This window comes from Trachypithecus francoisi, unplaced genomic scaffold (genome assembly GCF_009764315.1).
Source record: "Trachypithecus francoisi isolate TF-2019V2 unplaced genomic scaffold, Tfra_2.0 Lachesis_group16, whole genome shotgun sequence".
NCBI lineage: Eukaryota > Metazoa > Chordata > Mammalia > Primates > Cercopithecidae > Trachypithecus > Trachypithecus francoisi.
In genome coordinates, this window is record NW_022681461.1 from 25,061,023 (window position 1) to 25,087,662 (window position 26,640).

Below are 26,640 nucleotides of genomic sequence, written 5' to 3' on the forward strand. Positions count from 1 at the left end.
GGGACTTTCCCTTTGTTGTGCTTGGAATAGTGAGTTCTCACAAGATCTTGTTGTTTAAGTGTGTAGCACCTTCCCCTTCTCTCTTCCTCCTGCTCCGGCCATGTACGAGGTGCCTCCTTCCTCAACTTTGCCTTCTGCCATGATTGTAAGTTTCCCCAGGCCGCCATGAGGGGGCTGGAGAGCAGAAAACAGCTATGCTTTCTGTACAGGCTGCAGAACCATGAGCCAATTAAACCTAGTTTCTTTACAGGTTACCCTGTCTCAGTTAGTTCTTTATAGCAATGCAAGAATGGACTAATACGGCCCAACTCTCTGAATTTATGATAACACTATTGGTGGTTGTGAAGTAGGGAACAGAAGCTACTGTCTACAAAACTGAACAAAAATAAAGGCATGCAATTCTTCTTACTCTAGAATAAAATATACCCAAGATTATTAAATCTCACTCAGGTTAACAAAGCAGCTCCCTTTATTTTTGCTACTTCTAGGTCAAGACAAAAAGAAGCTCGTGCCGTTTGTTTATAACAATCCCAAGTCCTTCAAATGATGGAATTAAACATATCTCAAAAGCCATTGAATGAACAGAATATTTAGTTCTTATATAAATCAAATACCTTAATAAATCTGTAAGCTATAAGACATTTAAAAACTTATCAGGAGTGAGAAACACAGAATGAGATCATCACACTTAAATATCATCAAAGTATCTGGGGACAAGATTTAATGAGACAGACCTAGGCTGATATTTCTTCTGTGTGTACCAGTATCTTATCTTCCTTAAGATCAGTTTTGTGAAAACCAGAGGGCACAGACATTCAAAAACACCCTACTGGAAACTTGTGTAACAAATGCCCCCAACATTGGTCATATTTTCAAACATTATAATATCATGGAGATACTAAATAGTTATTTTCAATCTCTGTGGTTTCCAAATTACAAAGAGAATAATAGTTTTGGTTTTTGGTAGGACTCACCAATCCAAAAGAGGGAGGCAGGCAAAAATTGCAACTGTTATAATAGCTGTCACTCTTCAATGTTTTTCCTTCTAGATTACATTCATTTTTTGAGACTCTTTGGGCCCTCAGAGGCAGAAAATAAATAGCTACTGATGTCTGCTTTATTAAAAACACAATATAAAATAGTTGATAAATATAATATAGTTGATAAATAGAACAGGATGAAGCCTACGGTGAAACACATTTTACTCCGAGGTCACAGAGAGAGGATGCTAACTCTGAGGCAAACAGAAAGAACAAAAATAGAAAATCTACTCAAAATAAAGATCCCCATTCTATCCTTTTACAATGGAAATAAATCTTTTGTATATACGTAAGAAGGAGGGGAAAGGGATGCACACCAATCTTTTTGCACGTTTTCCTTCTGCTTTTATTGTACGTGAAATTATAATTAAACACAGGCTGAGTGAAGTGGGTTGCTGGTATGTTTCCAAATTCTACCACCCCTGAGCTGGAAGAGCAAATATGAAATGTGAAGCCTGGTTCTGCAAATGGCAAATTACATGCTGGAGTATTTGTGAGAAACTGCAATTAGGTATATCACGAAACCATCAGTCTACAGAAAGAACAAAAACAGCTCTTACTCTATGTGGTTTGGAGGGTTGCCTTTTTCAAAAAAAAACTATACATATTCAATAAATAAATAGCTATTTACAAAGACATTTAGAGCCCTCTGTGGTTATGAAAAAGTAAGTGGTGAGTCTTGCATTTTCTTTGCATTTAGATTGTTTGAGGGAGGGAACATTTCTTATTTAACCATGCTGTCATAATATATATTCAGAGTGTATGCTTTCACATTGCAATTACCACCATAAAGGGCAACCACTGTAAATAAGTGTTGTAAAATGAAATACATTATCTTGTGTGAGGCTTTCTGGTTAAAATCTTTGCTAGTAATAGGATACCAAAATAACAACCAGATGAAGATACAAATGTGCGTTATAACGTCTTAGCAGCTAGGCTTATATCCTTGGATTATTTAGGACAAAAAGGAATCCTTCTGACCTCCACAGCATTTTTGCAATATTCCAACTCAAGAAGAAGAATGGTTGTCAGGGTTCACGGATAAGCAAACAAAATGAAACAAACAAAACACACTAAAGAATTGTGAAAGAACTGAAAGAAGAGGATTATTCCTAAGGCATAAAGAAGCATAAAAGGCTGGCTGAACTCTGTACACATCTTTACCCTTCCTTTGTAGCACTGCTTTTGTTCACACTAGAGATGCTAATTATTGCTCATTAGCATACATTAGCAAATGTTAATGAGTGTCTTCTAAAGAACAAAAGGCAGTGGGGGCAGGGTAGAGTCAGAATGAAGGCTTAGCAATGAGGGAAGGGCCACAACAGAAGAGAGACAAAGAGAAAAAGGAAGTGAGAGCAATATAGGATTTAGATTCAGAGTTTCCTAAAATTTGGAAGATCTGTCTCCCTGACAAAATAGTAATAGCACCAAGAAAAATGAAACAATTTACTTCATTTTTTAAATAAAAATAGTAACAGCAAGTCATTAACTAGAATGAATCCATTTTTTTTCCTGCTCTTTAGCTGTTAGGAGAAAATCACACTTCACAGGACTTGCTACCTAGCCAGGAATATGAGTTAACAGTCATCACTTAATGAAAAATAATTCTGAATTCTAGTTATTCTCAATTCATCCTAACTTTTTCTCTCACAGACTCAACTTGCAATACTCAGAAAGACTAAACCTATATATAATTTGTGTATGGCCTGTAATATAATTAAAATAATTCACATAGACTGTGGTACACATATTAATTTATATCCTAGAGGAAGCTAATTAATATTTGAATACTCCAGTTAAGGATTCACAATATTAGAACGGAGATTTAACACCTAAAATACTGGAATCAGGTACACTTCAGCCATCTCTAGACGAGCACCAGATGGTTTGTTAGTTGGAACAATGCTTATTAGAAGGAAATTTTGTGAAATTAAATGTGATTGAGGTATGTGGACTGGCTAGCAATATTATTTCTGCCCCCCGTCTTTGTGTACACAGAGTCAGAGAATATATTAGCCTTAATAATCTCATTTTGGAAGAGTAGGCACCACAGACCCAGGAATCCCAAATAGTTATTTGTTTTGCCATTTAATGGAGAATTTTTTTTTTTTTTTTTTTTTTTTTGAGACGGAGTCTCGCTCTGTCACCCAAGCTGGAGTGCTGTGGCCAGATCTCAGCTCACTGCAAGCTCCGCCTCCCGGGTTCATGCCATTCTACGGCCTCAGCCTCCTGGGTAGCTGGGACTCCGGCTAGTTTTTTGTAGCTTTTTTAGTAGAGACGGGGTTTCACCGTGTTAGCCAGGATGGTCTCGATCTCCTGACCTTGTGATCCGCCCGTCTCGGCCTCCCAAAGTGCTGGGATTACAGGCTTGAGCCACCGCGCCCGGCCTTAATGGAGAATTTTATTATCTGATAAGACCTCTGTGAAATAGGCACTCTCCAGTTCCTGCCCATGAAGGGGTCAGGGAAAATTTCTTGCTTCATTGCCTATGTTACCCCAAAATTCATATGTTCCCCAAAATTCATATGTTGCAAGTTTATGTTCCCCAAAATTCATATATTGCAAGATAACCCCCAATACAACAGTATTGTTGGGTCATGGGATGAAACCTTCACGAATGGATTAGTGCCGTTATAAAGAAGACTCCAGAAACTTTATCCATTCTTTCTGCCATATGGAGACACAACAAATGGAATGCTGTCTATGAACCAGAATGTAGGCTCTCATCAGATACCAAATCTGCCAGTAGTGCCTGGATATTGAACTTTCCCACCTCCAGAACTATGATAAATAAATATCTGTTGTTTATAAGCAACCTACTCTATGGTATTTTGTTATAGCAACCAAATACAGTAGGACAATTATATGCTGCACTTTGTACAAATAATAAATGTTTTTGTGTAAGTGAAGCCAGTTGGGCAATTAGGCATGTGGCCTCATGCCTTCTTGGAATAAATCCACACATTCCCTCCATTTCTACACCCCACCACCCATATACTCTACCTCTAGACCCAAGCAATTGCTAGTCTGCTTTTTGTCAGTGTAGATTAGTTTGCATTTTCTAGAATTTCGTTTTAATGGAAATGTACAGTAAGTACTGTTTCGTGCCTGGCTTCTTACATTTAGTATAGTGCTTTTAAGATTCATCCACAAGAAAATGTGGCACATATACACCATGGAATACTATGCAGCCATAAAAAAGGATGAGTTCGTGTCCTTTATAGGGACACGGATGCAGCTAGAAACCATCATTCTCAGCAAACTATTGCAAGAACAGAAAACCAAACACTGCATGTTCTCACTCATAGGTGGAAACTGAACAATAAGAACACTTGGACGCAGGAAGGGGAACATCACACACCGGGGCCTGTTGTGGGGTGGGGGGAGGGATAGCATTAGGAGATATACCTAATGTCAATGGCGAGTTAATGGGTGCAGCACACCAACGTGGCACATGTATACATATGTAACAAACCTGCACATTGTGCACATGTACCCTAGAACTTAAAGTATAATAAAAAATTAATTAATTAATTTAAAATAATAATAATAATACAGTGCCTGATAGAGAACAAAGGTTATAATAGTCTACAAGAGCTGTTCAAATGCTTTGACACATACACACACAAATTTTTGGCATCTTTAATCTAAAATTTTAGGAAGATAAGGAAACACATCTACTTTGAGCTTTATCTTAATACCTTAGAATCTGCAGGTAGAAATATCCCATATTATTTAGTCTGAGATGATATTAGAAATCATTTCACCAAAAGATAAGGACCAGGCATAAAATATTACCCTAAATTGATACTTACTAACTCTCTTGATACTCTTAACTCCAACGCCAATGTCTGCTCTTGACGTCAACCAATATTGGAAGTAGAGGCAGCCAAATTCAAACTTGCTGTGCTGCCTTAACCAATGGTGTGCTTCCCCATCCAAGTTTTTCTTGTTACCAATTGGAGGATGAATTCCAGTCCATGCTCAGATTGATCAATAAACAAAGGACTAGCAGTCATTTGGGGTACTAGCCTTTCATTGCCTCAGAAATTATAAAATCCGTTCCATACAAAAAAAGAGACAAGAGTCAATGGAGTCTAGATTGGTAGATTTACATGACCTCTCTCAGCCAGCTTCAGAATTCCTTTCCTTGGCAGTACTCTGGCATTCAGAGAACAAATTATCATGATTGTGTGGCAACAGAAAGGACAAAAAGGCATGGGGTGGGGTCACTTAGTAAGAGCTTGACAGTCTGCCACGTCCACTAGAGGCTGGGACCTTGTACTTACTAATATATTCAGTATCCTGATTGTAAGTGATTTTTTTGTTTTCAGTCGTAAGTAATCAACTTTATCTTCATTAAATGCCAGAGGGTTGAGACTGTAATTGTAAGCATTACATCATGCAGGGAAGGACAATGGATTAAGATCTAAACCTAGACTTTTAGCAGCCAGCTCAAAAGTAGGAAAGAAAGTTAATGTTGATAAAGAGACACTCCCTCTAAAGGAGCAACAAATACATGCAGGTGCTTTTAATTCACCATTATCCCTTTTTTCCCTCACATGGGATGGAATCACTTTGGTTATTGGAACAAACCACATCCTAGTTTCAGACAGTAAGACCAGACTATACTAAACCCATTTTTAAAAATTCAATATCATATATTTTTCAGATGACAGGAGAAATGACTAAAATTCTGTTAGTAGCCTCAGAAGCTACTTAGCCTCCCCATTGTATTCATGTGTTCCCCAAGAAACGAGTTTGTAGCTCATACCCAGCTAGAATAGACCTTCACTTCCGGTTCTTCAAGGTGATTTTACCACTCAGGCATTCATCAGAACTGTTCAGCTTCACAGCCTGTCTCATGTGTCATGAAATCTTACTATATGTGTATGTGTGCATGTGTGTGTGTGCATGAGAGAGAGAATTTTAAAGATTTAGTTGAAAGATTTCTGAATCCCGGATTGATTTTCATAACTTCTGCATTCTTCTTAAGCATCTACTTCCAGTAAGATAGTTCCAAACAACAAATTGTCTCAACTGTGTGAGCTTGGTAAAGCTGTTTGCTCACCCTGAAACACAATTATCATCAATAGCCTGATGGCTTGATATGAGATTAGCTTATTTTTTATTCATCAACTCAGCCTGGCAGCAATGAGAGTGTATTTTAATGGATTCCATGGACAAAGGCCATCAGTTTTCCTCTTCATTCTGTGGTGCTGAATTCTGCCACTCTCTCCAGACCTCTTCCCCTGTCTCCCAAATCCTGGCGGATTTCCAACCCGGAAAGCCCAAGGCAATGAATCTCAAACTTTAATAGACATCATTATCACCTGAAGAGCTTGTCAAAACACAGATTCCTGGGCGTTGCCCACGGAGATTCTAGTTCAGTAGTAATTAGCTTTTCTAAAAAGCTTCCAACTGGTGCTAAAGCCGCTAGTGGTTCCGCAACCACTGCTTAAGGCATCCTGAGGACATGGGGAAAGTTGATAAATACCTGCTGCCTTCCTTTAGGAAACATAGCTCTCATGACCTAGAAATTGTCTTTCTTTGTCTATCTTTATTTCAGTCTCACACTGTCTTGATTATCGTAGCTTCATAATGAGCCCTGAGGGCAAATATATGTCTTTCAAACTTACTCTTCTTTTTTAAAGATAGTTTGCCTCTTGTAGGTCCTTTGCATTTTCATATAAATTTTAGGATTAGTTTGTCAAATTTTGCAAACATTTTTAAAAGCCTATTGAGGTATTGATTGAGATTCTGTTGAATTATAGACCAATTTAAGGAAAATTTATATCTTCACAATGTTAAATTTATCCAGTTCACAAATGAGGTTTCCATTTATTTCTGACCTCTTTAATTTCTTACAGCTATGTTTTATAGTTTACAGAGTTCAAATCTTGAGCCACTTTTGTCAGGTTTGTTCCTAAGTACTTTATAATTACTTTTTCTGATATTATAAATGATATTTTATAATTTTTAATTTCCCATTGCTGCTTGCATACAGTGGTCTGTAGTTTTGTTTTCTTGGAATGTCTTTGTCTGGTTTTGGATAGAGTAGAACTGGTCTCAGGGAGAGTTGGAAAATATTTATTCCTCTTCAATTTCCTGGAAAAGTTCACGCAGAATTAGAATTACTTCCTCCCTAAATATTGGGTACGATTTTCCAGGGAAGCAATCAGAGCTTGAAGTACGTTTTGCAGGATAATTTTTAACTGTCAACTTAATTTCTTTAATAGATATACAGCTACTAAGATTATCAATTTCTTCCTGAATGAACTTTGGTAGATTGTGTCATATAAGTAATTTGTTCTGTTTATCTAAGGTGTCAAATTTATTGGCCTGAGTTTTTCATCATATTATCTTATTATCTTTTTACTATCTGTGGAATGTGTAATGATGTCACCTTTCTCATTTCTGTCTTCTGTTATTAGATGAATAAATGTTGTATCAAAGTTATTTATTTTTGGGTGCTACATATAAGGTTTCAAAAAAAGAAAATTGTTTGTTTCTTCTTGATAAATTCCTAATCAGTCTGGCCAGTGGTTTATCAATCTTACTGATCTGCATAATAACAAGTTTTGGGTGTTATTAGATTTTTTTTGTTTTGTTTTTCTGTTTTCTACTTTATTGATTTTAGCTCTGGTCTTTATTACTTACTTTCTTCTGCTTATTTTGGATTTATTTGCTCTTCCTTTTCTAGTTTCTTCAGGTAGGAACTGAGATCACTGGTTTGAGATCTTCTTTTCCAATATAGGTCTATACTATTGTAAATTTTCCTCTAAATACTGCTGTTGTTGCATCTCAGAATTTTGAAATGTGTATTTAATTTAGTCAAACACTTTCTAATTTCTATTTTGATTTCTTATTTGACCCTGGTTCATTTAGAAGTATGATATTAGTTACCAAATATTTGGGGATTTGCCAGATATCTTTTGCTATTGATTTCAAATTTAATTCCATTGTAGTTACAGAATATATTTTGTATTAGTTTAATTATTTTAAGTCTGTTGAGATTTATTTATGGCCTAGAATATAGCATATCATGCTAATTATTCTGTGTGCTCTTGAAGAAAATGTGTATTCTGCCGCTAGCTGCATGTGTGTGTGTATATATACATATATATATGCGTGTGTGTGTTTGTGTGTGTGTGTGTGTATGTGTGTGTGTGTTGCCCAGGCTGGTCTCGAATTCCTGAGCTCAAGGCCTGCCGAAGTGCTGGAATTACAGGCATGAGCATCAAGCCTGGCCCCATAAATATTAATTAATTCAAGTTGATTGATAATATTTTGGAGCTGTTCTATATCCTTACTGATATTTTTGTCTGTTTTTTCTATCAGTTATTGAGAAAAAGGTCCTGAAATCTGACTATAACGGTGGATTTATCTATTTCTATTTGAAGTTATATCAGCATTTTCTTTATGTATTTTAGAGTTCTGATATTAGATGAATAAATGTTTAAATTTGTTACTTCCTTTTTATCAGTTTACATGTATTATTATGAAATAATGTTCTTCACCCCTGGTAGTATTAATATTGTTTGCTTTGAAGTCTAATTTACTCAATATGGCCACTCCACCCTCTTTTGATTAATTTAAAATAGTATGTCTTTTTCCATCCTTTTATCTTTTACCTATTTATATTTTTATACTGAAAGTGGCAATATTTTCTTATAGGCAAGATATAGTTGGATATTGGTATTTTATTCAATTAGACCATTTTTAACTTTTAATTGGGGTGTTTAGGCCATTTACGTTTAATATGAATATCTAAGTGATGAGTTTACTCTCTTACCATTTAACTTTTTTGCAGATTGAATTAATTTTATTTTATAAGGAATTTAGAAACCATGAGCAAATATTTGTATTTCATTAAACAACGAAGTCTGTACATCATTCAAATTTTAAAAGTTAGCAAGACACTAAAAAAAATGTACTAAGTAACATGTTTCGTTTTAGAACGAAATATTATCAGTGGCTCATCATAACTGATATAGGAACACAAAGAAAATGCTAAAAAAAAACGTAAAACTGCATCTCAAAATGATCCAGTTGGATGAAGGGAGCACCAGCTGTCACCAATGTGGGACTACCATATAGTCTAGCAAAGGAAACAAACTACTACTAGGTGATAAAGATAAGTAAATAAATAAACTGGCCAAGAAAAGGAGCCCATGATTCCTGGAATGTTACAGTAAATGGTTTATTTGTTTCTGTTGTTACATGTATTTTATCTTTCTTCTTTTAAGAAATTAAGTGGATGTGTAAGGGATCCAAGAGTATTTCCCAGTTATATCTTATTTTTTCAGTAAGGATAACATGATATTGAAGAAATAATGATTGATGCTCCCTATCATTTCAGCCACTGAATATACTACTACTAAAACGATTTGTTTTAGCAACTATAGTATGCTTTGATTTGTTTTCTTTTTAAAAAACTTTAAGTCCAAGAATATTTAAAGAATGAAAGTCTCTTAATTTATAAAATATACAGTCATCCTTTGGTATCCGACGGCACTCCTCAAACCCCTCCTGTATACCAAAATTAAGGGATGCTCATGTCCCTATGATTTACTTTTTATTTCTCCCATCTCTTCTTTGTTTTTGCTTTCCTCTTCCAGCCTTCTTTTGGATGAATTGACTTTTCCAATGCTTCCATTTTACCACCTTTATGGCATATTATCTACATTTGTGTTACTATTATAAAGTGATTGGTTTCAGGTGATGGGTATCAAGATATACTACCCCCAAATGTAACACCTTAGCATATTAAATATTTTAAGCTATATGAATTTAAGAAAACTGCAGAAGCAGGAAGGTCACTGTTCTTCCCCGGCACTTCTCTGAAGCAGATCCTACGTCCCTTATGTGAGAGGTGCCCTCCCTATACCCAGAGAAACGAAACATGCTTGCCTCTCACAACAAAAGGTCAAGGAGAAAAATCTGAACAAGTAAATCCTGCTAAATTTCCCCCAGTTTACTACCTTTAGATCATACACCCATTGTCCTATTATATTTCGCCGTGACTATCCATTCTTCATCAAACCTACTATAAAAATAGTCAGGTCTGTTTCTTTGAGTCTTCTTTCCTTATGACGGCTCCTGAGTCACATAACACTTATACTAAGTAAATGTGTATGCTTCTGTGTTGTTAATCTGTTTTTTGTTATATTGGCCTCAGTTGTGAATCCAGGCTGGGTAGAGAAAAAAGATATTTTTCTTCCCCTAAGAGGGTACGGTGTTCTTTAGTCACAGTCTCTCTTCAAGTGATACTATACCATTTCATACATAGTGTAAAACCTTATACCAGTATGTTTCCATTTCTTTTCTTACAGACTTTATGCTACTGTTGTCATATATGCTTTGATGTTCATTAATCCTTCTTCTACACCTAATCTGCTGCGAATCCCATCTTGCTTATGCTTCATCTCAGATATTGTAATTTTCATCTGTAGATATTTTATTTTGTCTTTTTATTTCTTCTGTGTCCTGATTTAATCTTTCCTCTAGCCTTCTGAACATGTGTAATGGCTAGAGTTGGAAGAGTTACAATTAGCTCCTTGTTTACTAATTACATCATCTGTGTCATTGACGAGGCAATTATGTGTAATTGATTTTTCTTGGAATTATGGGTATTTATTTTCATGCTTCTTTATATTCATGGTAATATTTGGTTGCATGATAGATATTATGAATTCTACCTTACTGACTGCTAGATATTTTCATATTCCCATATTCTTCGGCTTTGTCCTGGTATATATTTAAGTTACCTGGAAACAGTTGTATCCTTTAGGGTCTCATTTTTAAGTTTTGTTAGGATCAGAGCAACATTTGGTCTAGGTCTAATTTTTTCTCACTGCTGAAGCAAAACCCTTCTGAGTACGTTGCCTGATATCCCGTGAATTACGTGGTTTTTATACTCTTTCTGGTGGAAAGAGGAGCTATTCTCAGACCTATGTGATGCCAAGGATTTGTCCCTCTAAACCTTTTCAGAGGTTCTTTCTCCAGCCACACACATGCACTGATCATGATTCAGCAGAAGAGTCAGCAGGAACACTACAGAAATCTAGAGCTCACTCTCTGCTCAGTTTTCTTTTCTCTGGAACTCTTCCTCATGAATTGCAGCTATCTTAGTACCTGCAGACTCTCAGGTCTCTCTCCTCAACTCAGAAAGAGCAATGGTTTTCATTTGCAGCCCTTCTCTCTGCACCTAGGCCTGGAATCTCTCTCCAGGCAGTAAACTGGGGCAATCATAGGCTCACCTAATTTATTTTCCCTCTCTCACAGGTCATTATCCTTTGTTGTCTGAGGTATAATGTCTTGAAAACTGTTGCTGTATATATCTTATCCAGTTTTTATTTATTTCACCTAAAAGAGTAAATTTAGTATCTGTACTTCATCTTAACCACACTGAGAAACCTATTTGTGCTAACTATTCTAGAGGTCTCTAAGTTAAGTTCTTTTTTTCAAGTCATATTGAAAATATATATATAAGTCAAGAGACTAGCTGTCTCTTACCCTTTCTTGTTTGTTTCACATCTGCTCATCTCCAGGTATGTGAAATTACCAATTTTAAAAGAAGGGTTGTATCAATGAACTATGCATCCTTTAAATAAAAATAATATTTATAAATATTTCAATGACATGCAGAAATGTTTATGATAGATGTTATACAAAAATATCATTAAAATTCTATAGATTATAAAGTTAGAATATCTGAAATAAATGTCTTCTGCAAAAATTAATTAAAAGCTGAAATGAAATACGTCAAAATGTTAGCAGTCATATCTAGATGATGAGGTTGTGAGATGTTATTTCTTTTTCTTTAGATATTTTCTGTACTTTGTAAAGTATTATAGTACACATATATTACCTTTCTTTTTCTTTTTTTTTTTTTTTTTTTTTTTGAGACAGAGTCTTACTTTTTCACCCAGGCTGGAGTGCAGTGGCGCAATCTCGGCTCACTGTAACCTCCACCTCCCAGGTTCGAGTGATTCTCCTGCCTCAGCTTCCCAAGTAGCTGGGATTACAGGGGCCTGCCACCACACCCTGCTAATTTTTGTATTTTTAGTAGAGACAGGGTTTCACCATATTGGCCAGGCTGGTCTTAAACTCCTGACCTCAGGTGATCTGCCCCCCACAGCCTCCCAAAGTGCTGGGATTACAAGCATGAACCACTGCACCCAGCTGTACTATCTTTTAAAAGAGCAAAATTGTGTTGTTTTTTTTTTGTTTTCTAAAAATGAGTTGTAGGGAGACAAAAAGTGAGAGAAAATGTTGAGGAAAACATACAGAAGGTCTGAAGTTACTGCTTAGCTATTTCTTTAAGGATCTCACACAAGCTGTTCTTTTCTTGACCCTGGCAGTTATAAAACATAGCCCTGTGTCTCTATGAAGAAGGCCTGGATTATAAAACATCATGAAAAAACAGGAATAAAACATCCAGAATTTGGTGAACATTGTTTTAATCCCACAGTATTAGGAAAAAAGGAACCAATGCCATAAAATGTTAATAGTGCTCTCTTCAATCGTGGCTAAAATGTTCTATCTTGTAATAGAACTCAGGACCAGACTTTCAGAGAAAAGCAATGAAAAGTCTAGAGAGCAGTCATGGCAAGGGGTTCTAGTTAATTAACTCTACTTTCTCTTGGTTACCAAATTAAGGGAACTCAGTGGACTATTCTATTATTAGTTCAGGTTCCTGCAATGATCCTCGTTTTACAGAAAAGAAAACAGAAGCAGTAGGAACTCCAGATAATTCATCCATTAATTCACTCAATCAACAAGAATACACTTAGTGTCTATGGAGACAAAGCTCTAAGAGGGGCTGTGTGTTTCAGCTGAAGGAGCACAGAATTGTTCTCAGAATCAAACGGCCTTTAGCTCCACCTCCTCAAAAATTATGACCACAGACAACTTTTTAACCTTTCTGACCATCAGCTTTCAACAAATCATGAAAACAAATGACATCATAGAAATGTTGTGATCATTAGATAAGTTAAATGCTAAAACTCATAAGTAAAAATATTATATTATACACTAGGCATTGCCTGATGTATAAAAGGCACTCAAATCGATACTAATCTAATGAAATCTGGGAAGCTGTAAAGTTAAAAAAGATATTTTTTCTTTTATTCCAAAATGTCACAATCTAACTAGGAAAAAAGATATTAAGAAGTAAAACGATTGGTGTGAGGTACAATATAACTAAGTACCCTGATTTTTATTTTTATTTTTATTTTATTTTATTTTTTTTTTGAGACGGAGTCTCGCTCTGTTGCCCAGGCTGGAGTGCAGTGGCCGGATCTCAGCTCACTGCAAGCTCCGCCTCCCAGGTTTACGCCATTCTCCTGCCTCAGCCTCCCGAGTAGCTGGGACTACAGGCGCCCGCCACCTCGCCCAGCTAGTTTTTTGTATTTTTTAGTAGAGACGGGGTTTCACCGTGTTAGCCAGGATGGTCTCGATCTCCTGACCTCGTGATCCGCCCGTCTCGGCCTCCCAAAGTGCTGGGATTACAGGCTTGAGCCACCGCGCCCGGCCAGTACCCTGATTTTTAATGTCAAAAATAGGAACTGAGAGAAAGAAGGCATTCCAGGCAGCTGAAAATGGTGAGAGAAGGCTGAATGAAAGAGGTAGACTTAAGCTGAGTCTCTAGATGTAAAGAGGTTACAAGTCATCACTCCCATCCTAAGAATAAAAACGCTGAACAAACTGGAAATCAATGGCTCTTCTTAATTCTGTCAGCAGAATTGATAGAAATGATAGCCTCATTGAGGTAAGAAGGAGCAGGGATTCATAACAACAGGTGCTGTTGTCTGACCATTTTACTGCTAAGCAATTTAAAAATTGCCAGGATTAAAAATGCCCAGAGTTTGCAGAGAAACCCACTGGTGCCTGTGTTACTATCTCGATTTTAAGCAGACTAAATGAATAAGTCCATTTAAATATGGTGGATTGTATTGATGTGTTTGTTATGACTACATCCCAATATTCAACTACATTTGGTAGGGAAAAAACTGTAAAAGGTATATATACCCATAAGACAAAAAGGAAGGAACATGAGCAGGTGAGAGATTTCTACATCTTTTTGAAAATGTGAAAACAAGGAAGAGATTTTTGGTTTATCCAGGAATAAGAATGTAGTGAGCTGGCAACCAAGAAGAAGGAAGCTGACTTACATTGCAGAATCTAAGGATCAGATCTTAGAGGTTCTGGGGAGGGAAAGGGCAGTGAAGAGACGTAAGGTAGAAAACTCACTGAACCCAAAAGTCAACCTGGAATTTCCTTTGCCACTTTCATCTTACAGAGGATACAAAAGCAGCCAGAGATGGAGAAACCCAAATCTACCAGTTATCACTAGTTCCCCTACCCTGCTTTATTTTCTTCAAAACACTGTCACCATCTGACATTACGTTTTTTTGGTTTTTGGTTGTTTTGTTTGTTTGTTTGTTTGTTTGTTTGTTTTGAGACAGGGTCTCACCCTGTCACCCAGGTTGGAGTGCAGTGGGGAGATCTTGGCTCACTGCAACCTCTGCCTCCTGGGCTCAAGTAATCCTCCCACCTCAGCCTCCTGAGTAGCTGAGACTATAGGCACACGTCACCATGTGTTTCGTTTGTGGTTTGTTTTGTTTTGTTTTGGTAGAGATGGGATTTCCCTATGTTGCCCAGGCTGGTCTCAAACTCCTGGGCCTAAGTGATCCTCCCACCTCAGCCTTCCAAAGTGCTGGGATTACAGGCATGAGGCCACCACCGCCTGGCTGTGCCATTATGTTATCTACTTATTTGTTAATTGATCCACTGTTTATTTTCCCCACAAGCAAATAAGCTTCTGGGAAGGCAGAGGCTTTGTTGGTCTTCAACTCTTTATTGTCCATGCTTGGCAAATAATAAGCACTCAGTCAGTGTTTGTGATATGAATAAATGAGTAATCCAAGCAATAATATTAACAATAGTTATACTGTATGAGAGCGATATTAGATGGTAACTTCCTTCCAGTCTCAGATTTACCACATTTCCCCCTGTGTCTTGGGGCCTTTTGATTAGTACAGGAAATTTTTCCAAGAGGAAGGAAGAACATTAGCAAAGTCACAAAGAAGAAGGAAATACAAGGCATGAAGGGAAGAGAGATTTGCCAGGCTAGATTAGAACCACCTCTGTAGAGTGCTTCCCCAGTGTCCCTAGAGAAGGTCCTATATTACTCATTGCATCTCTCATGCCTCTGAATATTAAAGCACTTTTCTTCCGTTTCCTTTCTTTCTTTTTTTTTTCTTTTTTCTTTTTTTTTTTTTTATATATAGAGACAGGACAGGGTCTTGTTATGTAGTGCAGGCTAGTCTTGAACTCCTGCCCTCAAGCAATCCTCTTGCCTTGGCCTCCCAAAGTGCTGGGATTACAGGTGTGAGCCACTATGCCTGGCCTCAGAGCATGTTTTAAATCTAACTATTATAAATCTTTCCTTTTGAAATTTCTGATATTTTAATTTGCTGCCGTCTCACTACAGCATTTGTGTAGTCTGGTCGCTCTGCTTTTCACATAACCCAAGCTCCTCCATTCAGAGAAGAGGTAACCAAAGGCCATGGAGGAACTATGAAGGGAACCATGAGCCGTGTTCCCCACTTCTGAAAGCCATCGTGCAGGTCATTCTTCTTCATGGAGAAAGCAAAGTTCACTTGCTTGTGAGTGAGAAAATGTTCCCTCCCAGGAGCTGGTGTTGGTAGCGCACACATCTAGAGCCCTCACCTACATCTAAATATAGATCAGGAGAAATTTAGTAGGCAACAAAAAGCTAAGCAGAATTTTAAAATAAAGCAAACTAACTGAAGGCCTGTTAGATTAATCTCTGTAAACTAAGGTATCGTGGTGCCAGACATAACATTCAGGTCTCCTGACTAGAGCTTGAGTCACCAGTTGTCAGACTTGTGAATTCCAAAGAGGAGCTTGCCCTGGTTTATTTCAGCTTGCCAGGGCTTCCACCCATCCATCTCAGGCCATTGGAATGTAGTGCTAAAGCACCCTGGATTTGATATTCTATGTGTGAAATATCTTTGTACCACTTTCTGTAGCAATCTATCTAAATCAGTCACCAAATCTAAAAATAGACATTCTTCCTTAAGTTATGGCTTTGAGTCCATATAACCAATGGAGGAAAATAGTACCAGAATCCAACCTTTTTTTCTAACACCTCCACTAAGCAGGAACTAAGAAAAGGAGTGGGGACCTAGACTAGAAATATCTCTTCTTATACTCACCTGAAAGCAGCTCTCAGAAGATGTCATAAAACCAAGGTTCACACCACTCATTATTCAAGTACCTCATACAGTTGACCATCCACTCAATAAACACAGTAACGTACCACATAATGACACTTCAGTCAGTGACAGACCACATACACAAAGGTGGTGTGATAAGATTATAATGGAGCTAAAATATTCCTATCAGCTACTGACATTGAAGGGGGAGAGTTCCCTGATCCCCCTTGCAGGACATGTGGAAGGGGTGTGGCTCATCTGTTGGGCAGCCACTGTTGCACAAGCCCATTATAGGAGAGGGAGCATGTAGACAGACAGGTGCAGGAGCCAGGGCGAGCACTTTTGGGTTCCCGCCCCACAGTGGCATCTAGAGGTGTGTGCCTGTGACTCTCAAAGTCCCAGTGGGTGTGCTACAGTGCTCTTTTAGCTCCGCCATCGGCAGATGGCTTAAGTGTTAACCAGCTTAGTGCCCTCTTGGCACCTGGGTTCTTGTCCAGTGTCCAGGAAGAATCAAGTCACACATGAACTTGAAGGATGGTGAATGCAGGGATTTTACTGGGTGATGGAGGTGGCTCTCGGAAGGTTGGATGGGGAGCTGGAAAGGGATTGGAGTGGAAGATGATCTTCCCTTCGAGTTTGGCTGTCCTGCAACTGATCTCCTCTCTGACCATCCCCCTCCAAACTCCTCTTGACATTCAGATGCTCCTTCTCTTCTCTCCTTCTCTGCAGCACCACTCTTCTGCTTCTCTGTTCTTCTGTTTGCTTATCTGCTCATCTGCTCATCAAGCCTGGTATTTGGGGTTTATATGGGTACAGCACAGAAGGTCATGGCAGGCCGAAAGGCAACATTTGGGTGCACAAACAGGAATGTCTATTCCCATTTAGGGCTGCGGGTTTCTAGGCTTGGGAGTAAGACTTTTACCAGGGAACTGCCCTCTTCTACCCAGTCCCTGTCTCCTGTCTATACCAGCATGGTAGCTCTGATAATGTCATAGCTCAACACATTACTCACATGTTTGTTGTGGTCTTGGTGAAACGCACCTACTGCACTGCCAGGCATACAAAAATGTAGCACAATTAGGTACAGTACATAAAACTTGATAATGATAATAACAGACTCTGTTACTGGTGTATATATTTACTGTACAATATCTTAATCAGTATTTTAAAGTATACTCTTTCTACTTGTAAAATAGGAAATTAACTATAAAACAGCCTCAGGCAGGTCCTTCAGGAGGTATTCCAGAAGAAGGCATTGTTATCACAGGAGATGAGAGCTTCGTGTTACTGTCCATGAAGATCTTCCAGTGGGACAAGATGTGGAGGTGGAAGATAGTGATACTGATGATCCAGACCCTGTGTAGGCCTAAGGTAATGCATTTGTGTCTTCATTTAAATTAAAAAGTTTAAGGGGAAAAAATAAAAATAGAAAGCGCTTATAGAATAAGTATATAAAGAAAATATGTTTGTACAGTTGTACAAAGTGTGTTTTATGCCGTTATAAAAGAGTTAAAAGTTCAAAAAAATTAAAAACTTTAAAAAGTAAAAAATTTATAGTAAGCTAAGGTTAATTTGTTATCAAAAAAAGAAAAATATTTTAATAAACTTAGTATAGTCGGCCGGGCGCGGTGGCTCAAGCCTGTAATCCCAGCACTTTGGGAGGCCGAGACGGGCGGATCACGAGGTCAGGAGATCGAGACCATCCTGGCTAACACGGTGAAACCCCGTCTCTACTAAAAAAATACAAAAAATTAGCCGGGCGAGATGGCGGGCGCCTGTAGTCCCAGCTACTCGGGAGGCTGAGGCGAGAGAATGGCGTAAAACCCGGGAGGCGGAGCTTGCAGTGAGCTGAGATCCGGCCACTGCACTCCAGCCTGGGCGACACAGCGAGACTCCGTCTCAACAAAAAAAAAAAAACTTAGTATAGTCTAAGTATATCGTGTTTATAAGGTCTATACTGAAACCATCTTTGCAAACATTATAACAGGGACAAAATTATGACAGTGAAAGAGATCTGACCTAACAAATTCCATCTTGATTCTAACCTCCAAGCTGCCCTTGTCCATTCCTGGGGATAGGTTCAACTAACTTTGGGAGGAACTTAGTTTATAGTTTAACTTTGAACAAAGATGATAACAGCCCTTTCCTTAAATAAACCGCTTTCTTTCCTGGGGACTAGACTTTGTAGGACTAACAAATTAGCCACGAGATCTGCAACTTCCCCAATTACTCCTGCAAATAACATCACTATTATAGAATCTAAGATTGGTCTTTTGAGATGTCTTTTCAGGTTTTTGCATTTCTGATAACTGGTGGCCCCACCTGGACCCACCAACCAGTCCTGTGGCCCCACCGAGAAGCAGATTCTAACACCTCCAGTAAGCAGGAAGTAAGAAAAGGAGTGGACTCGAGAAATGCATGAGGACCATTTCCATACCCCTATGATTGTATCTCCAACCAGTTAGCAGCACCATTCCCTGGCCTTTCAAACTATCCTTGAAAAACACTACCCTCCAAATTTTCAGGGAGGCTGATTTGAGTAACAGAACTCCAGTCTCCCATTCAGCTGGCTCTGTATGAATTAAACTCTTTCTCTACTGCAATTCCTGGCTCTTGATAAATTGGCTCTATCCAGGCAGCAGGCAAAACGAACCCGTTGGGTGGTTACAAGAACATATCCCAGTTGTTAAGCAATGCATGACTGAATTTACTAAGTCTTCACTCTTGTTGTGGCAGTAGGGATCTATGATATAAAAAGTTAGCCATATCCTTGCTTCCCAAGATTTTCTAGTATTATCATTGAGATAACTTACATCCTGAAATTTCTGGAGGAGTGCTGATTACAAGTGTTTTATGGCTAAGATACATTGTTACAGAATTTTTCATTTTTTTCTTAAAAAAGCAACAAGTTTGAATTTATTGCTTATTAATTAATGAGCACACTTTTTTCAAATCATTTAAAAAACACAAAACAAAAAGCTTTAAATGCTGTTAAACATCAAAACATAAAAGATGAGATCTGATAGATGCAAAAACTTCCTAAAGAGACAGAATGGCTCCCAGGGCAGAATAAGTAGGCAAAATGATGGTATTGATACACTTAAGGAAAAAGATACCAGGCACAGTGGCTCACACCTATAATCCCAGTACTCTGGGAGGCTGAGGCCAGTGGACCACCTGAGGTCAGGAGTTCAAGACCAGTCTGGCCAACATGGTGAAATCCTGTCTCTATTAAAAATGCAAAAAAATAAAAAATAAAAAATAAAAAATAGCTGAGTGTGGTGGTGCATATCTCTGATCCCAGCTACTCAAGAGGTTGAGGCAGAAGAATCGCTGGGACCGGGGAGGTGGAAGTTGCAGTGAGTACTTCAGCCTGGGTGACAGAGCAAGACTCTATCTCAAAAAAAAAAAAAAAAAGAAAGAAAGAAAAAAGAAAAAGAAAATGTGTCAAAGGAGATGTAGTGGTTGGAAAAGGAAGCACAGGAAATGGCAAGTGAAAGAGGATACCATGTTAGTGCTTATTAAATGTTACCCAGTGGAAAGAGATCCAGATCCTGGGGAAGTCCTTCCAATGTTTTTCCTTCTGTTGGCAAAACTGGAATGTTCCATCAGACCTAGCCGAACCTATCCCTCGAGTCTGCCAACCTGTTTTGCTCTTGATCAAGGGCTCTCCAAGCAACGTTTGCATCATAATCTGGTTCCCCATGTAGACTTTCTGTAGGCCAATAATTTGCTAGTCAGCAGACACAAACCAGCTGTGAGTTTAGCAACTAGCCAACTGACCACAACAAACTCACCTCATCGTTGGACTTTGTCAGATTTGCAACCTAACAAAATGTAATTTAATTTCAAAAATTTGTTTTAAAACTTATTAAAGGAAACTCAAAATTGAGAAAAAATTATCTGGCCAAGTGTTTCAATATTTAGTCTGGAAAAAAGTGGTCAGTAGTCATATAAGGAACATAAATAACATCTCCACGCCAAAGCACTTGGAGATGAGTCACATGTAACTGGTGCATACTTAATACCACAGAAGTATGAAAAGGAGAAATTATGTCTTACTAAGGAAATCCAGGAAAGCATCACAGAGGAGGCAGTAATCAAGTGAGGCTTGAAGAATGAGCAGAGTGATGATAAGCAGAGACCTAGAGAGGCTGAGGTGATTTCTCCAGTCAAATAAAATGTAGAAGGTGGAAAATGTGCTGGGCATGCAGGCACACAGGTTAGATGTGGACTTAAAGTAAAACTAAGTTTAAATGGTAGAAGAAGATGACACAGCAGCTTGGGAAGTATAAATGTCACATGGCAGCAATGCAAAACCATCTAATCTTTATAATAAGGAGGAAACATCATGGAGTGAGACTTTAGGAATTAGGCAAGGCTACAAAATATGATCCATGGCTGAAAACTGGAAAGCATACTTTTAACTCCATTGACATTCTTTTTGTTTGTTTTTGAGATGGAGTCGCGCTCTGTCGCCCAGGCTGGAGTACAGTGGCACAAACTTGGCTCACTGCAACCTTGGCCTCCCAGGTTCAAGCGATTCTCCTGCCTCAGCCTCCCAAGTAGATGGGACTACAGGTACTTGCCACCATGCATGGCTAATTTTCTGTATTTTTCTAGCAGAGACGGGGTTTAACTCTGTTAGCCAGGATGGTCTCGATCTCCTGACCTCGTGATCCGCCCGCCTCAGCCTCCCACACATTCTTATATAAGGTATTGATAATTTCCATCCAAATACTTGGATGAATGCAAACTACAATGAAAAGTGAAGGACAAGGGCTTGAGAGTACTGGAACCTGGATAAGAAAGGCATTATTGTAATATGGGAAGCCACAGGAGGATACAAACTTGGGATACTTCATAATTTTGACTGGGTCTTCCAAGCATCTCCTGCACAGTTCAGGAGATATTTTTGCAAGAAGAGCCTTGTCTATTCATATTGCCATAAAGATATGAAAATGTAGAATACATCTATTTTCTACAAATTCGGTAGAAGGTTATTATGACCAAGATGTATCTATATGCAAAATCTTATATGTGCAGTCTGAGAAACTCTGGAATGCTCTGAAAAAATTTTTGTGCATTTGGAGGAGTTGGAACAGATGTAGAAAGACAAGAAAACTCCTCTCTTCTTTGAATCAAAAATAAAAGGTTATTTTTTTCAAAGGCAGATAGAATTGAAGGAGAAAATGCTATTGTGTTGCTCATTGCCTCTCAAAAACCCATTGTTTAAGAACTGGACAGCTGACCTGAATGTAAAGTTCAAGGAAAAGGAAATATACTTGAGGTACAGAATTCAATCTCTCAAAATCACCATGTGTGAAGCCTCAAGCTAGTTGCAAATTTAGCTTGCATACAATATTGTCCATGAAGTGAAAAAGCAAAAAAAAAAAAAAAAAAAAATCGCCACTGTTGCTGGGAAGTTTGTTTAATTGTTCACTACCCAGGAAGTGTCATGGTGCTTCATAAATGAGGGATCCATATTCAGTTCAGACTTTAAGCAAACGAGAACATTAACACTAAGGGGGTATGAAGCCACTTCAGTCCACACAGTACATTGATGATCTTCCTCCTCAAGGAGAAGGACAGGTAGGAGGAATAAGATAGACCATTAATACTCAGTGGTAGAAAATGATGTCGTATTATGCAGTCATTCTCAGAGTTAGAAAGCAATGATTTTGAACTCTGTCATCAGCAGTTAAGGCCCAGGAATCACAAATAGAAACCCCAACTAACATCAGATCATGAGCAGAACAGAGTGCACAAAAGAGTGGATTAGCTGCCCCATTAGAAATTCTTCAGTTCTTTTGCTTAAAGGTTCTCATGAGTTACCTTAAGAGGAGGAACTAGATATCTTATTAAAACCTGCTATGTGCCCTACTAACTCTAATTATAGAGACTATATCTCAAAAAAAAAAAAAAAAGAGAAAGAAAAAAGAAAAGAAAAAGAAAATGTGTCAAAGGAGATGTAATGGTTGGAAAAGGAAGCACAGGAAATGGCAAGTGAAAGAGGAGTTAATTATAGTTCAGTTCAATACCTGAAGGATATTTGTTTAAAGAGTAAACAAACTCCACATGGCTTTTGTTTGCTTTTTGTCTGTTTTTGGACACAGGGTCACACAGGGTCTTGCTCCGCCCGGGCTAGAGTGCAGGGGCACAATTTTGACTCACCACAACCTCCGCCTCTCAGGTTCAAGTGATTCTCATGCTTCACCCACCCCAGTAGCTGGGACTACAGGCACATGCCACCACATCTGACTAATTTTTTATTTTTAGTAGAGATGGGGTTTCACCATGTTGGCCAGGCTGGTATTGAACTCCTGGCCTCAAGTAATCTGCCCACCTTGGCCTCCCAAAGTTCTGGGATTATAGACATGAACCACTGCCCCCGTCCAAAAGTCCATCTTTTAATCTGGCTCCATTGAATTTCACTTTTCCAACCCTGGATAACATAGCAGGAGATCCCGTAGCTTTCTTGTTATTTTCAGTTGTAGGAACCACCTCATTTTGAGAATTTAGATTCATTTTCAGGTGTTCAAACATCCAGTCCAGTCTATATTAAAACTGTAATCTCACATCCTATTCCAAGCTTCTCTCCTCTACCTCCTCATGCCAGGAACTGAGGCTTGGAGACCTAAGGGTGGAAGTGAACATAGGCATCTTTTTGACCACTTCTTCTGATTTATGTTTCTTTCTCCACTCATCATGAGGCTTCTGGAGCTCATGTTGTCTGGGTTAATAGAGTAAATATTAGAAGAAGAGCAAAAAGTTAAGCATTTTTGCTCACACTATGTGGCCACTATGTCCTTGTGCTAGCATCTGTGGCTATTGCCTGGAAAAACTTCTAAGTTCTTCAGAACCACTCCCTTTTTCCCTGAGGGAATCTTCTCTCTGATTTCTTGCCTTTGATTACATATTTTCCTGAAGGTCTTTTGTAACACCCCAACAGTTCACCCCATCAGCTCCTTCTGTGTCTGCAAGACCCTCACTCTAGCAAGCACCCTTCTTGGGAGAGTAATCATCAGAGTTTCTGAATCTCTCTTACTTTTTATTGCATGTCCTTGGCTCAGAAGGAATATATGAATTCTTGCCGTTGAAAAAATAACAAAAATGTAAGAAGTTGTTTCAATAATTCTGTTCTATAAAAACATATTCCTATGCGTAGGTACTACATGTTATACACGTTTAGCAAAAGTTGTCTAGGATAGTTAAAAATTAGCTAGAAAGAAGGAAGGAAGAAAAGAGTTAAGGAATAGAAGCTAATTTATGCAACTCTACCTGTATGTCAGGGTCTGCACTGCAAAACAGGTATTATCTCCATTTTGTAGATGAGTAAGTTAGACTAAAAGAGATGAAATGTGGACGGGCGCGGTGGCTCACGCCTGTAATCCCAGCACTTCATGAGGCAGAGACGGGTGGATCACGAGATCAGGAGATGGAGACCATCCTGGCTAAAATGGTGAAACCCTGTCCTTACTAAAAATACAGAAAAACTACCCGGGCATGGTGGCGGGCCCTGTAGTCCCAGCAACTAGGGAGGCTGAGGCAGGAGAATGGCGTGAACCTAGGAGGCGGAGCTTGCAGTGAGCCTAGATCTCGCCACTGCACTCCAGCCTGGGCGACAGAGCGAGACTCCGTCTCAAAAAAAAGAGATGTTTAGTTATAGTGAACAACCATAGTTTTTTTGCTTTTTTTTTGAGACGGAGTCTCGCCCTGTCACCCAGGCGAAAATGTACCTAGTATATATTGCCTCTACAATTCAACTGATACTTTATATCCTGCACCCAAATATTTTTCTTACTCTGGTCCTATACTACCTTTTAATTTTTCTAAGTATTTTTCCATCTGCCCAAATAGATTATGAGCTTCTCAAGGAGTGTCTATTACACTTTTTGTTGTATTCAGTAATCAACATATATTGAATATTATGTTAAACCCGTTAAAATTAAAAGTACATATCTTGTTCAAACACCAGGGGCTATGAGGATAATTTCATCACTGTGCTTGTAGATATGAATCTGTATTGATGGGAACTGACTTTTCCCCATACCACAGCCTGAACAGGAGGAAGAATTCTCATATACTAATATGAAATATTTAAATTAGTACTAAAAATTAATTTCCAAATTGAAACAACTGTTAAACTATGGACTGTGTCATGGCCGATTTGGCGGGGGAGCTTAAGAGATTCAGCTTCTGCCTAGCGATACTTTTCATTGTCTAGGACAATTTTGGTTTGGATTCTTTTAATTTTGTCTTATTGCAAAGTTATGGACTTTACAACCCTTCTTCAAGTCTTTCCAAGACCTATAAAGACATCAGACAAAAGCAGAATTTCATCTTTCTTTTCCCATTATAACATACCATATGGATACACCCAAGACTTATAAATATTGTCATATGGAACTCAGATACTAAAAATCTATTATCTTTGGCAAAAACCAGAACTGGGAGAACCACCCCAAAACTGAAAAAATATGTTTTGAAAATATTCTCATTTACCTGTTTACATCATGTAAAATTATGATAACTAAAGGGAATCCTCAAATAATTAAGTAAAAACATCTCATTAAAAAACAGTATTGAAATTCTGCTCCCAGCCACAATCCAGTAACTAGGAATGCATTTACCTTCTTACCTTGAGCAACTAGAAAGTCAGACAAAATATATGAAACATCTTTCTTCAGACGTTGTTCAATAGACAACCCGAGACAGTGATCTCTGAAAGGGAAGGAAATGAGATGACCCCTGATGTTGCCTGATCTTTTCGCCTGAGAAGAGTTTCTAGGTTGCAATATAGGCAGGGGAAACCCAAGCAGTGGCTTGTGGTCTCACTGAGTTGAGGAGACATAGTTCTGATTTCAGGGAGTTTCACACACTTAGAATTTGTGGGATAGAATAACAGAAACGAGTGACACAGAGAGAGCTCTGGAGATCTTTGAATCCTTTCACACTTTGGCTGAACACTGCTGTATGCATAGATGTGTGGTAACTACTAAGGCCAGGGAAAGAACTATCAGAAAGGAGTACGCAGAACAGTGTCCAGACCTTACAAGAATCAGGAATAGCTTAGGCTGACAACCAGTCAGAGGAGAACGACCTCCTATCTCATAGAACATGAGACCCTTCAGAGGGCTATTTCCGAGATCAAAGTAGCCCTGCTCTGAACTCACCCTAACAAATCTTAAAAGCAAATCTCAAAAGCCATCCAGCTAATTCCAAGAAACTTATCTGCATCCCGGTGGGGGCGCGGGGGGGGGGGGGGGAGAAATCCGACAATATTTAAAGGAATACAGAAAAATCCAGGACACAAAAATGTAAAATTCATCATGTCCAATTGTAAATGAAGTTTACTTTTATAAATTTATTTTGATAAAAAAATTACCAAGTAAGCAAAGAAGTAGGGAAAATATTGCCTCCCAACCAGAGTAGTAATCAAATCAATCAATAGAAACAGATCTAGTAATTTCATAGATGATAGAATCGGCAGATAGCAACAGTAAAACAATGGTTGTAAGTATACTCCAAATGTTTAAGACGATGAGAAAAATAAAAAACGTTTTCAAGTACAAATCAAACTCTGCGGCTAGAAAATACAATATTTGAAATGAGAAACATACTGGATAGGATAAACTTTAGATTAGATATTGGCCCAAAAAAAGACCACCAAACTTGAAGACAGATTTTACCCAAAGTGAAACAGAAGGAAATTAAGATTTTAAAACATGAAACACCTCTTTGAGGAAGACGTGGTCGTAGGTGGTGCGGGGCTCTGATCCGCCCACACCTGCTCCTGACTCACCGCTGTTAGCTCTCGCCGCCGAAGAAGTCGGTCAGGAAGCCGCGCAGCAGCCATGGCTTTTAAGGATACCGGAAAAACAACTATGGAGCAGGAGGTGGCAATTCACCGAATTCGAATCACTCTAACAAGCTGCAACGTAAAATCCCTGGAGAAGGTGTGTGGTGACTTGATCAGAGGGGCAAAGGAAAAGAATCTCAAAGTGAAAAGACCAGTTCGAATGCCTACTAATCACTACAAGAAAAAACTCCATGTGGTGAAGGTTCTAAGCCATGGGATCGTTTCCAGATGAGAATCCACAAGAGACTCCTTGACTTGTACAGCCCTTCTGAGATTGTTAAGCAGATTACTTCCATCAGTATTGAGCCAGGAGTTGAGATGGAAGTCACCATTGTAGACATTTAAGTCAACTATTTTAATAAATTGATTACCAGTTGGAAACTTAAAAAAAAAAAAAAATGAAACAAGCATCAGTAATCTTTTGAATGATATTAAGAAGTCTAGGATATTTGTAATTGGAGTCTCAGAAGGGAGGGTCAGAAAAAAATGA

General features: G+C 38.4%; 1 protein-coding gene and 1 pseudogene across 1 annotated transcript in view; one reads left to right on the forward strand and one right to left on the reverse strand.

The window, feature by feature from the left end:
- TMC1 (transmembrane channel like 1) overlaps nt 1–26,147 on the reverse strand; it is a 184,468-nt gene extending 158,321 nt beyond the window's left edge. The window contains 2 exon segments of the mRNA XM_033238696.1: nt 4,856–5,000; nt 26,094–26,147. Coding sequence (XP_033094587.1) covers nt 4,856–5,000; nt 26,094–26,147 — 199 coding nt within the window.
- Nucleotides 26,009–26,509, forward strand: LOC117099318 (annotated as a pseudogene).
- The last annotated feature ends 131 nt before the right edge of the window (nt 26,510–26,640 follow it).